The following is a 14,476-nucleotide window of genomic DNA, read 5'->3' as shown; positions in this document are numbered from 1 at the left end:
TTTCCTGTAGTCCATGATCAGCTCTTTGGTCTTATTGACATTAAGGGAGAAGTTGTTGTTCTGGCACCACACTGTCAGGTTACAGATCTCTTCCCTGTAGGCTAACTCATCATCGCCGGTGATCAGGCCTACCACCTTCATGTCATCAGTAAACTTGATGATGGTATTGGAGTCGTGCGTGGCCACGCAGTTGTGGGTGAACAGGGAGAACAGGAAGGGACTAAGCACACACCCCTGTGGGGACCCTGTGTTGAGGGTCAGGGTGCCGGAGGTGACGTCGCCTACCCTCACCACCTGGGCTCGGGCCGTCAGAAAGTCCAGGATCCAGTTGCAGAGGGAGGTGTTCAGACCCAGAGTCTTAAGCTTGGTGGAGAGCTTGGAGGGGACAATGGTGTTGAATGCCAAGCAGTAGTCAATGAACAGCATTCTCACATACAGTATGTATTCCTCTTATCTAGGTGGGTAAGGGCAGTGTGGAGAGCAATTGAGAATGTGTCATCTATGGATCTTTTGGGGTGGTATGCAAATTGGAGTGGGTCTTTGAATTTGATTAAGTCATACAAAAAAACGAATTTAAGGGTTTTTCTTTATTTAGACTATTTTCTACATTGTAGAATAATTGTGACATCAAAACTATTAAATACCATATGGAATCATGTAGTAACCAAAAAAGTGTTAAACAAATAAAATACATTTTATATTTGAGATTCTTCAAAGTTGCCACCCTTTGCCTTGATGACAGCTTTGCACACTCTTGGCATTCTCTCAACCAGCTTCATGTGGTAGTCAGCTGGAATGCATTTCAATTAACAGGTGTGCTTTGTTAATTTGTGGAATTTCTTTCCTTCTTATTGCTTTTGAGCCAATCAGTTGTGTTGTGACAAGGTAAGGGTGGTATTTAGAAGATAGCCCTATTTGGTAAAAGACCAAGTCCATATTTTTTTATTTTTTTATTTCACATTTATTTAACCAGGTAGGCCAGTTGAGAACAAGTTCTCATTTACAACTACGACCTGGAAAAGATAAAGCAAAGCCGTGTGACAAAAACAACAACACAGAGTCACACATGTGATAAACAAACGCACAGTCAATAACACAATAGAAAAATCTGTATACAGTGTGTGCAAATTAAGTAAGGAGGTAAGGCAATAAATAGGCCATAGTGGCGAAGTAAATACAATTTATCAATTAACACTGGCGTGATAGATGTGCAGATGAGGATGTGCAAGTAGAAATACTGGTGTGCAAAATAGCAGAAAAACAAATTCAAATAAGGGGAGGAGGTAGGTAGTTGGTAAGAACAGCTCAAATAAGGCAAGAACAATATGGCAAGAACAGCTCAAATAAGCAAAGACAAATTACAGTCCATCATTACATGAAGATCAGTCAATACGGAAAATTTCAAGAACTTGGAAAGTTTCTTCAAGTGCAGTCACAAGAACCATCAAGCACTATGATGAAACTGGCTGTCATGAGGACCTCTACAGAAAAGGAAGACCCAGAGTTACCTCTGCTGCAGAGGATAAGTTCATTAGAGTTACCAACCTCAGAAATTGTAGACCAAATAAATGCTTCACAGAGTTCAAGTAACAGACACATCTCAACATCAACTGTTCAGGGGAGACTGCGTGATTCAGGCATTCAAGGTCAAATTTCTACGAAGAAACCGCTACTAAAGGACACCAATAATAAGAAGAGACTTGCTTGGGCCAAGAAACACGGGCAATGGAGATTAGACTGGTGGAAATCTGTCTGATGAGTCCAAATGTGAGATTTTTGGTTCCAACCGCCGTGTCTTTGTGAGACACAGAGTAGGTGAATGGATGATCTCCGCAAGAGTGGTTCCCTCCGTGAAGTATAGAGGAGGAGGTGTGATGGTGTGGGTGTGCTTTGCTGGTGACACTGTCTGTGATTTATTTAGAATTCAAGGCACACTTAACCAGCATGGCTACCACAGCATTCTGCAGCGATACGCCATCCCATCTGGTTTGCATTTAGTGGGACTATCATTTGTTTATCAACAGGACAATGACCCAAAACACACCTCCAGGCTGTGTAAGGGTTATTTGACGAAGAAGGAGAGTGATGGAGTGGTGCATCAGTTGACCTGGCCCCCACAATCAATTGACCTCAACCCAATTGAGATGGTTTGGGATGAGTTGTACCTCAGAGTGAAGGAAAGGCAGCCAACAAGTGCTCCTCAGCATATGTGAGAACTCCTTCAAGACTGTTGGAAAAGCATTCCTCATAAAGCTGGTTGAGAGATTGTCAAGAGTGTGTAAAGCTGTCATCAATTTGACAACAGCCAGTGAAAGTGCAGGGCGCCAAATTCAAACAACAGAAATCTCATAATTAAAATTCCTCAAGCATACAAGTATTGTACACCATTTTAAAGATAAAGCTGTTGTTAATCCCACCACAGTGTTCGTTTTCAAAAAGGCTTTATGACAAAAGCATTCCATGCGATTATGTTAGGTCAGCGCCTAGTCACAAAAAAACGCAATTCTTCCAGCCTGAGAGAGGAGTCACAAGAAGCAGATATAGAGATCAAATTAATCACTAACATTTGATGATCTTCATCAGATGGCACTCATAGGACTTCATGTTACACAATACATATATGTTTTGTTTGATAAAGTTCATATTTATATCCAAAAATCTCAGCTTACATTGGCGCGTTATGTTCAGTAATGTTTTGCTTCCAAAACATCCAGTGATTTTGCAGAGAGCCACATCAATTTACAGAAATACTCATCAGAAAACATTGATGAAAGATACAAGTGTTACACATATAATTAAAGATATACTTCTCCTTAATGCAACCACTGTGTCAGATTTCAAAAAAGCTTTACTGCAAGTACAGCGCTCAGCTACAAAAACAAGCCATACAGATACCCGCCATATTGTGGAGTCAGTAAAAGTCAGAAATAGCATTATAAATATTCACTTACCTTTGATGATCTTCATTGGAATGCACTCCCAGGAATCCCAGTTCCACAGTGAATGTTTGTTTTGTTCGATAAAGTCCATGATTTATGTCCAAATACCTCCTTTTTGTAAGCTCGTTTAGTCCAGTAATCCAAAATGCACAAGGCGAGAGCACTAGGTCCCGACGAAAAGTCTAAAAAGTTCTATTACAGTTCGTAGAAACTGTAAAATGATGTCAAATGATGTATAGAATCAATCTTTAGGATGTTTTTATCATAAATCTTGTATAATGTTTCAACCGGATAATTCCTTTGTCTTTAAAAAGGAATAGGAGCTCAGCTCGTACTCACGGCTGCACGCGTGACTAAACTAATGGCTTTCTGCCAGACCCCTGATTCAAACAGCTTTTATTCCCTCCGCCTTCATAGAAAAAGCCTGAAACAATGTTCTAAAGACTGTTGACATCTAGTGGAAGCCTTAGGAAGTGCAATCGGACTCAATGTACACTGTATATTGGATAGGCACTCACTTGAAAAACTACAAACCTCAGATTTCCCACTTCCTGGTTGGATTTTTCTCAGGTTTTCGCCTGCCATATGAGTTCTGTTATACTCACAGACATCCTAAAATGCATATCTCAGCTTCTGGGCCTGAGTAGCAGGCAGTTTACTCTGGGCACCTTATTCATCCAAGCTACTCAATACTGCCCCCCCCAGCCCAAAGAGGTTCAAACATTTTTGGTTACTACACGATTCCATATGTGTTATGTCATAGTTTTGATGCCTTCACTAATATTCTACAATGTAGAAAATAGTCTAAATAAAGTAAAACCCTTGAATGTGTAGGTGTCCAAACTTTTGACTGGTACTGTATGTATTTACACACAAAAACAGTTGAATAATACAATATTTAATAAATTGTCTTCCTCAAACAAAGGGGGTGATGACACAATCTTTGCAAGAGGGAGGCATTCTGATTTCATTGGTCCTCAACTCGCAGATCAAACACTTCATTCAGGATAAATGGAGTTAGCCTTGAGTTAGTCTGCTCCTGAGCAGGTTAGATCTGAAGTATTTGTTGCCATAGAAATTGACCTGACTAAAAGGTAAGCCATAATCATATGACTGGTTATCCCGAGTTGAACTCAGAGTTGACCAAAGTTACGTCACTAACTCCTCAAACCTGATTTGTATGATACCACTCTGGTCTCATAGACTAAATGTAACATCGTAAATGAAAATCCAAAATTAACCCTAACTCTTTAACCTAACTTCTAACCTTATCCTTAACCCCTAGCCTACCTAACGTTAGCCACCTAGCTAATGTTAGCGTTAGCCACCTGTTACTGTAATTTAATTATGCCAATGTGCTTTCATCAATTGAAAGCCCTTAATCTATTTTATGAGAATTTCTAAGATTTCTTGTTTGCATAAAATAGACGCAGACCAGTCTTTCAATAATAGGTCATAGAATTTATTCTCGGAGCGTGCTCCCACTTAATCACGTGCAGCAGTTTATATACAGATCATGACGTCATTTCATTGCTTTAACAGAATCCCCTCCTCTCGACCGGGACAAAGTAAGGTGAAAAGTTCATTCTAACTTACTAACACACTCCCAGATAACTTTTGACCCCTCAACATTATCGATCACCACTGAACTGACAGTTTTAATTAACAGAAAACCAAGGAATGCACTCACTGCCTTATCTAAAAACCCCAGAGCTAAGTTTCTGTAGGTTCAACGTTAGGTTAACGACATTGTTTGTTTACACAGTCCCCAACCCATTAGTTTCTTCCTAGTGGAATGGTGTTCATTAAATTTAATTACTCCTTGTCCGTGTCTCACAATCCCACCTTATGAACTCATATAGTTAATCAGATATAATAAAACAGAGTATAAGTTTACTTAGTTACAGTTCCATTTAAAATGATTTGTTCAGTCATATTAATCATCATTTCCTAACACCACCTAGCTAACATTAGCCACAACAAATTGGAATTCATAAAATATCATGTATTGCATATATTGAACATATTGTACGAATTGCAATTTCTGACATATACGGATTGTAATTCAAACCATATCATGCTAATTGTAATTTGTAACATATCATACGAAATGGATGATGGACATCCACAAAGTAATACATACAAACGTAACATATCGTACTAATTAGAGTGTCCCAGATTTTTGTTTACTATGTTACATCTACCCTAAGCCCAGGTTGCAGCACTCAGGCAAAGTTGCAGTGGGTTGGTCGGCTTATTGAGGGAGACACAAGGTCAAGCAGTCTGATTATCTCCTCTCGTGGGACCCTGTATTTTTTAAGGAAAGCCCCATCATTGTGAGTCTGCAACGGGCTCAGGTTGTTGTGAATATGCACATTTATATACACCAACCAACTGCGCGGCAGTCGCTGCAAGTTATGTTACAGAGCAACAATCCTCTGAATAGCAGCCATGCTATATTACTGTTGTTCCACTGATCTCTGACCTCTAGCTGGATGTTTATAGTGTCCAAGGTCTTTCCAAAAGTGTCTGGAACTCTATTGGAGGGATGCAACACCATTATTTATCGAGAAATTCCATAATTTGGTGTTTTGTTTATGGTGGTGGAAAATGTTGTCTCAGGCGCCTCTCTAGAATCTCCCATAAGTCTTTAATTGGGTTGAGATCTGGTGACTGAGACTGCCATGGGATATGGTTTACATCATTTTCATGCTTATCAAACCATTGTGACCACTAGTGCCCTGTAGATGGGGGCATTGTCATCCTATGGGGGCATAGCCATGGTAGCCAAAATAATGGCCTATCCATCATTTTTATATATGACTCTAAGTATGATGGGATGTTTATTGCTCAGGAACCACACCTATGTGGAAGCACCTGCTTTCAATATACTTTATATCCCTCATTTACTCAAGTGTTTCCATTATTTTGTCAGTTAACTTAGAACCAGGTATTTCCACTGAGTGTAAAAAACATTAAGAACACCCTTTCCATGATATAGACTGACCGGGTGAATGCAGTTGAATGCTATTATCCCTTATTGATGTCACTTGTTAAATTCACTTCAATCAGTGTAGATGAAGGGGAAGAGACTGGTTAAAGAAGGATTTTTAAGCCTTGAGACAATTGAGACATGGATTGTGTGTGTGCCATTTAAAGGGTGATTGGGCAAGACAAATGATTTAAGTGCCTTTGAATGGGGTATGGTACTAGGTGCCAAGAGCACTGGTTTGTGTCAAAAACTGCAACACTGCTAGGTTTTACAAGCTCAACAGTTTCCTGTGTGTATCATGAATGGTCCACCCAAAGGACATCCAGCCAACTTGGTTGTGGGAAACATTGTAGTCAACATGGGCCACCATCCCTGTGAAACGCTTTCGACACCTTAAAGTCCGTACCCCTATGAATTGAGGCTGTCCTAAAGGGGGGCTACTCGATATTAGGAAGGTGTTCTTAATGTTTGTACACTCAGTGTGTATACTGTACAACAAGCAACAATGGCGAACCACAACCATGCGAAAACTTAACAAAAATGCAAAAGGTCTCATTCTGTGATGATAATGTTTTATAAGGCCTTTATTGTAGGGATTTGTTTTCTTGCTACTGCTCTTCTATGTAAACACAGAATAAATCAGAGTCTTTGTTTCAGTTAAGCAATCTCAAGAAAGTCACACATCTGGATATAGCAGAAAACCAATTCGCCAGCATACCCATCTGTGCTCTTCGTATGACAAGCCTACAATTGTTGGATATGAGTATCAACATGTTGACGGATTTGCCTGAGGATATGGACAGGTATGTGAAGCATAGCCTTAATGCTATAACAGATTACCATTTCATCATTCATCACTCACACATTACCATAATGTATTATCATGATGATCATCTAATGATAAAAGTTTCATATTCATAAATTATACTAAAATGGTTATAATGATGACATGTTTCCACTTTGGGTGGGGGCAACCTTCTGCCTGGAGAGCTACTGAGTGTGCAGGTTTTTTCTCCAACCCTGCTGAATGCTCTGTTAATCAGCTGCTCATCAGGATCTTGATTAGCTGGGGTGTATTTGCTAGTGCAAATCGTAGCAAAGTATTTGGCAACGAAAAATGTTCTGCAAGAAAAACTTGTTAATTTTTGGACAAATTTAGGTAGGACCCTCCACGTTTTGTCGCATTTGCTTTGGTTTAGTTCCTAGTGAGTACACCCCAGAATTAGATATGTGTTGGGTTAAGGTAAAAGCCTGTACCTTGTAGCTCTCTAGGAGGAGGGTTGGCCGCCGCTTCTTTAACTATTCCCAATACCTCCTGTGTCCGATTCAGGTTGGAAGAATTGGAATCCTTGTTTGTTCATAAGAATAACATGTCATATTTGCCAAAGTGTTTGGTAAATATCACTACACTCAAGATGATTGTTGTTAGTGGAGACACATTGATCTGCTGGCCTTCAGGGCTTAAAGAAAATCCTGCCATCAAGTAAGTCTGACGAGATGACTGAGAGTGATTAGTATCATAATATCACTGTATAACTACGCCTGGTGGTCACATATACACTATATATACAAAAGTATGTGGACACCCGTTCAATTTAGTGGATTTGGCTATTTCAGACACACCCATTGCTGACAAGTGTATAAAATCGAGCATACAGTCATGCAATCTCCAAAGACAAACATTGGCAGTAGAAAGGCCTTACTGAAGAGCTCAGTGACTTTCAACTTGGTACTGTCATAGGATAAAATTCCATTAAATTGTATTGGTCACGTACACATTCAGCAGATGTTACTGCGGGTGTAGCGAAATGCTTGTGTTTCTAACTCCAACAGTGCAAAACTATCTAACAAGTAACATCAAACAATTTCACAAGAATACACACAATACACACAAATATAAGTAAAGGAATGGAGTTAAGAATATATAAATATAAGGACGAGCAATGTCAAAGCGGCATAGACTAAGATACAATAGAATAGAATACAGTATATACAAATGAGATAACTAATGCAAAATATGTAAACATTATTAAAGTGACTAGTGTTTCATTTATTAAAGTGGCCAGTGATTTCATGTCTATGTACAACTACCGTTCAAAAGTTTGGGGTCACTTAGAAATGTCCTTGTTTTTGAAAGAAAATCACATTTGTTGTCAATTAAAATAACATCAAATTATATCAAATTGATCAGAAATACAGTTAATGTTATAAATGACTTTTGTTTCTGGAAACGGCTGATTTTTAATGGAATATCTACATAGACGTACAAAGGCCTATTATCAGAAACCATCACACCTGTGTTCCAATAGCACGTTGTGTTAGCTAATCCAGGTTTATAATTTTAAAAGGCTAATTTATCATAAGAAAACCATTTTGCAATTACGTTAGCACAGCTGAAAACTGTTATGCTGCTTAAAGAAGCAATACAACTGGCCTTCTTCAGACTAGTTGAGTATCTGGAGCATCAGCAATTGTGGGTTCGATTAAGGGCTCAAAATGGCCAGAAACAAAGAACTTTCTTCTGAAACTCGTCAGTCTATTCTTGTTCTGAGAAATGAAGGCTATTCCATGCGGGAAATTGCCAAGAAGCTGAAGATCTCGTACAACGCTGTGTACAACTCCCTTCACAGAACCTGCAAACTGGCTCAAACCAGAATAGAAAGAGGAGTGGGAGGCCCCGGTGCACAATGAGCAAGAGGACGAGTACATTAGAGTGTCTAGTTTGAGAAACAGACGCCTCACAAGTCCTCAACTGGCAGCATCAATAAATAATACCTGCAAAACCCCAGTCTCAATGTCAACAGTGAAGAGGCGACTCCGGGATGCTGGCCTTCTAGGCAGAGTTGCAAAGAAAAAGCCATATCTCAGACTGGCCAATAAAAAGAAAAGATTAAGATGGGGAAAAGAACACTGGACAGAGGAACTCTGCCTAGAAGGCCAGCATCCCGGAGTCGCCTTTCACTGTTGACGCTGAGACTGGTGATCTTTTTGGCCGTACCGTGACATCAGGTGCTATAGGTGTCCTGGAGGGCAGGTAGTTTGCCCCCAGTGATGCATTGGGCAGACCGCAACACCCTCTGGTGAACCCTGAGGTTGTGGTCGGTGCAGTTTCCATACCAGGCGGTGATACAGCCTGACAGGATGCTCTCAATTGTGCATCTGTAAAAGTTTCTGAGGGTTTTAGGTGCCAAGCCAAATTTCTTCAGCCTCCCGAGGTTGAAGAGGCGCTGTTGCGCCTTCTTCACCACACTGTCTGTGTGGGTGGACCATTTCAGTTTGTTAGTGATGTGTCCTTTCGATGTGGATAGGGGTATGCTCCCTCTGCTCTTTCCTGAAGTCCACAATAATCTCCTTTGATTTTTTGACATTGAGTGAGAGGTTATTTCCTGGCACCACACTCCCAGAGCCCTCACCTCCTCCTTGTAGGCTTTGTCGCTGTTGGTAATCACGCCTACTACTGTTGTGTCATCTGGAAACATGATGATTGTGTTGTAGGTGTGCGTGGCCACGCAGTCATGGGTGAACAGGGAGTACAGAAGGGGGCTGAGCACACACCCTTGTGGGGCCCCAGTGTTGAGGATCAGCGAGTGGAGGTGTTGTTTCCTACCTTCACCACCTGGGGGCGGCCCGTCAGGAAGTCGAGGACCCAGTTGCACAGGCCTGGGTTCAGATCCAGGGCCTCAAGCTTAATGTGGAGCTTGGAGGGTACTATGGTGTTGAATGCTGAACTATAGTCAATGAACAGCATTCTTACATAGGTATTCCTCTTGTCCAGATGGGATAGGGCAGTGTGCAGTGCAATGGCGATTGCATCGTCTGCGGATCTATTGGGGCGGTAAGCAAATTAAAGTGGGTCTAGGGTGTCAGGTAAGGTAGAGGTGACATGATCCTTGACTTGTCTCTCAAAGCACTTGTGAGAAGTGAGTGCTATGGGGCGATAGTCATTTAGTTCAGTTACCTTTGCTTTCTTGGGTACAGGAACAATGGTGGCCATCTTGAAACATGTGAGGACAGCAGACTGGGATAGGGAGAGATTGAATATGTCCATAAACACACCAGCCAGCTGGTCTACACATGCTCTGAGGACATGGCTAGGGATGCCGTCTGGGCCGGCAGCCTTTCAAGGGTTAACACGTTTAAAGGTTTTACTCTTGTCGGCCAGAGCCCACAGTCCTCGGTAAGCGGGCCGCATCGGTGGCGCTGTCTTATCCTCAAAGCAGGCGAAGAAGGTGTTTTGTAGTCCGTGATTGTCTGTAGACCCTGCCACATACCCCTTGAGTCTGAGCCGTTGAATTGCGACTCCACTTTGTCTCTATACTGACGTTTTGCCTGTTTGAATGCCTTGCAGAGGGAATAACTACATTGTTTGTATTCTGCCATATTCACAGTCACCTTTCAATGGTTAAATGCAGTGGTTTGCACTTTCAGTTTTACGCGAATACTGCCATCTAGCCACGGTTTCTTTTTAGGGTAGGTTTTAATAGTCACAGTGGAAACAACTTCTCCTATACACTTCCTGAAAAACTCAGTCACCGTATCAGTATATTCATCAATGTTATTCTTGGAGGCTACCCGGAACATATTCCAGTCTGCGTGATCAAAACAATCTTGAAGTGTGGATTCCGATTGGTCAGACCAGCGTTGAATAGTCCATACTTCCTGTTTGAGTTTCTGGCTATTGGAAGGGCGGAGCAAAATGGAGTCATGATCAGATTTGCCGAATAGAGGGCGGGGGAGGGCCTTGCAGGCATCCCGGAAGTTGGAGTAGCAGTGGTCAAGTGTTTTAGCAGCACGAGTACTACAGTCGATGTGTTGATAGAATTTTGGTAGCACTTTCCTCAAATTTGCCTTGTTAAAAATCCAGCTACAATAAATGCGGCCTCAGGATATGTGGTTTCCAGTATGCATAAAGTCCAGTGAAGTTCTTTGAGGGCTGTCGTGGTATCGGCTTGAGGGAGAATATACACGGCTGTGACTATACCCGCATTTGATTGTGAGGTGTTCTAGGTCAGATGAAGAACAGGACTTGATATCAAAATCACACAATGAGTAGGAAATCATTTAACATACACCCCGACCTTCTTCTTCCTGGAGAGATATTTATTTCTGGCTGCACGATGAACTGAAAACCCAACTGGCTGTACGGACTCAGACCGTAAATCCCAAGAGAGCATTGTTTCCGTGAACCAGAGTATGTTACAATCCCTGATGTATATCTGGAAGGAAATCCTCAGCTCATCAACTTTATTATTGAGAGATTAAACATTAGTGAGTAATATACTCGGAAGCGGTTGGTGCTGTGCGCGCCTCCTGAGTCAGACGGTGATGTTTTGGGTCAGCCTCTGGAATCAGTTCAATTGCCCTGGGGGGTACAAACAAAGGATTTGATTCAGGAAAATCGTATTCCAGGTCATAATGCTGGTAATGCTGGTGAGTTATCGCCGCAGTGATACCTAAAAGTTCTTCCCGGCTGTATGTAATAACACAAAAATTATTCTGGCCTAATAATGTAAGAAATAACACATAATCAAAACAAAATGCTGCAACGTTGCCTAGGGGCTAGAAGCATGGCTGCCCTCTCTATCGGCACCATTTTTTTAATCGACCCCCTTAGTGCCAACAAGTCAGTTCATCAAATTTCTGTACTGATAGAGCCGTCTCAGTCAAACGTAAGTGCTGTTATTGTAAAGTGGAAACGTCTAGGAGCAGCAACGGCTCAGACACAAAGTTGCAGGCCACAGAATCTCACAGAACGGGACTGCCGAGTGCTGAAACGCGTAGCGCATAAAAATCGTCTGTTCTCGGTTGCAACACTCACTACCGAGTTCCAAACTGCCTCTGAAAGCAACGTCAGCACAATAACTGTTCATCGGGAGCTTCACAAAATGGCTGAGCAGCTGCACACAAGCCTAACATCACCATGTGCAATGCCAAGCGTCGGCTGGAATGGTGTAAAGCTCGACCCCATTGGACTATGCAGCAATGGAAACGAGTTCTCTGGAGTGATGAATCATGCTTCACCATCTGGCAGTCCGACGGACTAATCTGTGTTTGGCGGATGCCAGGAGAACGCTACCTGCCCCAATGCATAGTGCCAGCTGTAAAGTTTGGTGGAGGAGGAATGGTCTGGGGCTGTTTTTCATGGTTCAGGCTAGGTCCCTTAGTTGTAGTGAAGGGAAATCTTAATGCTACATTATACAATGACAATCTAGACAATTCTGTGCTTCCAACTTTATGGCAACAGTTTGGGGAAGGCCCTTTCCTGTTTCAGCATGAGAATGTTCCTGTGCACAAAGCGAGTTCCATCCAGAAATGGTTTGTCAAGATCGGTGCGGAAGAACTTGACTGGCCTGTACAGAGCCCTGACCTTAACCCCATCAAATACTTTTGGGATGAATTGGAACGCCGACTGCAAGCCAGGCCTAATCGCCCAACCTCACTAATGCTCCTGTGGTTGAATGGAAGCAAGTTCCCCACAGCAATGTTCCAACATCTAGTGGAAAGCTTTCCCAGATCAAAATGAATCAAATCTGTAACATATTACATCATATACTACAACAAAGATCATGTTATATGATCCCATGACATTTGTTCTAATGAAGGGGGAACTAAATCAAATGGGGGAACAAGATTGGGACAACACAGGATAATTTTTTCTGTATTAAAAAACTGGGTCCAGATGATAAATATTCAATTAAAATTGAAAAGATTGCAAATGGGATGGGTTGCCAAAAATAACTAACTGGAAGCCACACCCCCAATAAGCCACAAATATGACTGCAATGAAGCTTATATCCTTGTGCTTCTATGCCACTGCCATTTCATTTGTTCATTTAGCAAGCAAGACAGCTCATATTCCAGTGCCTTTATCACAGTCAACCACCTAAATTTGATCTTTATTTAGGTATAAAATTGCAGGAAATTATCTTTAAAACAGCAACATTTTCTCTCAGCCTTATGGCAAAATGTAAAGAATAGCATGAGATTAGCTATAAAACAGCACATTTTTCTCTTTGCCCCATGAAAAAAAAAAACACAAAATTGGCCCATGCCACCGTTTTAACATATAAACTAACTCCATCATATGATTTTGCAATCTGATATGCCTTTTCTTTTCAGATTCATTAAGCTATATGACAACATGGTTGATGAAATAATGGAGGGGGATGATGAGATATTGGAAACAAGGCAAGACCATCACAAAGAATTTATGCAGACATACATTGACACAGTGAAGGACAGAGGTAAGACATCGCTTTTCATATTTGTGGGTTGTTTCACTGTTGGACAAGTTAACAATCACTTAGCAAGACATTAGATCCATCCACCACAGACAATTTCTTTACCACTCAAGGCACTCATATGTCTAATACTGTATTATTGTGTAGCCTATAAATGCAGAGTTCGACATGTAATGTATAATTTCTCTCCAGAAACTGCCCCAACATACACCACCAAAGTGTCATTCTCATGCTGTCTGTAATGGAGATTCAGATGACCAGAAGAAAACGGACAACCATGCTGCTGTGCATGCATTGCATGTCAATCCTCTGAACACTTGTAAACAGTGGCCGAGTTCCAGGCTGACTACATTGCCGATGCATGCCAAAACTCGCATCACCTGGATAGTTGTTTAACACAGGGGCGTAGGCATGTAACGCTCTTTACTTGTCAGTGTTCCAAATGGGATATTATTTACCTAAACATACAAACACCATCCGATAGAATTCATAGCAAGCAGTGCATTGGGTTAGTCAGATTTGAATAAATATAACAGAAGAGATGAACTGGAATTATTTTTTGTATTTCACCTTTATTTAACCAGGTAAGCTAGTTGAGAACAAGCTCTCATTTACAACTGCGACCTGGCCAAGATAAAGCAAAGCAGTGCGACAGAAACAACAACACAGAGTTACACAAGCGTACAGTCAATAACATAATAGAAAAAAAGAAAGTCTATATACAGTGTGTGCAAATGGCATGAGGAGGTAAGGCAATAAACAGGCCATAGTACCAAAGTAATTATAATTTAGAAGATTAACACTGGAGTGATAGATGAGCAGATGATGATGAGCAGATGATGGTGTGTAAGTACTGATACTGTTGTGCAAAAGACCAGCAAAGTAAATAAAAACAATATGGGGATGAGGTAGGTAGATTGGGTGGGCTATTTACAGATGGACTATGTACAGCTGCAGCAATCGGTTAGCTGCTCAGATAGCTGATGTTTAAAGTTAGTGAGGGCAATGTAAGTCTCCAGCTTCAGCGATTTTTGCAATTCGTTCCAGTCACTGGCAGCAGAGAACTGGAAGGAAAGGCAGCCAAAGGAGGTGTTGGCTTTGGGGATGACCAGTGAGATATACAGTGCCTTGCGAAAGTATTCGGCCCCCTTGAACTTTGCGACCTTTTGCCACATTTCAGGCTTCAAACATAAAGATATAAAACCGTATGTTTTTGTGAAGAATCAACAACAAGTGGGACACAATCATGAAGTGGAACGACATTTATTGGATATTTCAAACTTTTTTAACAAATCAAAAACTGA

At 41.3% G+C, this 14,476-nt stretch overlaps 1 protein-coding gene across 5 annotated transcripts in view; it reads left to right on the top strand.

Annotated features, from left to right (window-relative positions):
• Positions 1-13,712, top strand: part of lrrc2 (leucine rich repeat containing 2) — a 30,502-nt gene extending 16,790 nt beyond the window's left edge. For all 5 annotated transcript variants that reach the window (XM_042320830.1, XM_024418396.2, XM_024418398.2 and 2 more), the window contains 4 exons: positions 6,589-6,734; positions 7,262-7,414; positions 13,051-13,175; positions 13,365-13,712. In XM_042320830.1, coding sequence (XP_042176764.1) covers positions 6,589-6,734; positions 7,262-7,414; positions 13,051-13,175; positions 13,365-13,414 — 474 coding nt within the window. In that variant the 3' untranslated portion in view covers positions 13,415-13,712. The remainder of the gene's footprint in view (positions 1-6,588; positions 6,735-7,261; positions 7,415-13,050; positions 13,176-13,364) is intronic.
• Positions 13,713-14,476: the final 764 nt, after the last annotated feature.

Source organism: Oncorhynchus tshawytscha, linkage group LG04, assembly GCF_018296145.1.
Source record: "Oncorhynchus tshawytscha isolate Ot180627B linkage group LG04, Otsh_v2.0, whole genome shotgun sequence".
In the NCBI taxonomy this organism is placed as follows: domain Eukaryota; kingdom Metazoa; phylum Chordata; class Actinopteri; order Salmoniformes; family Salmonidae; genus Oncorhynchus; species Oncorhynchus tshawytscha.
The sequence above is the reverse complement of the archived record's forward strand: the minus strand, read 5'-3'. Positions and strand labels throughout refer to the sequence as shown.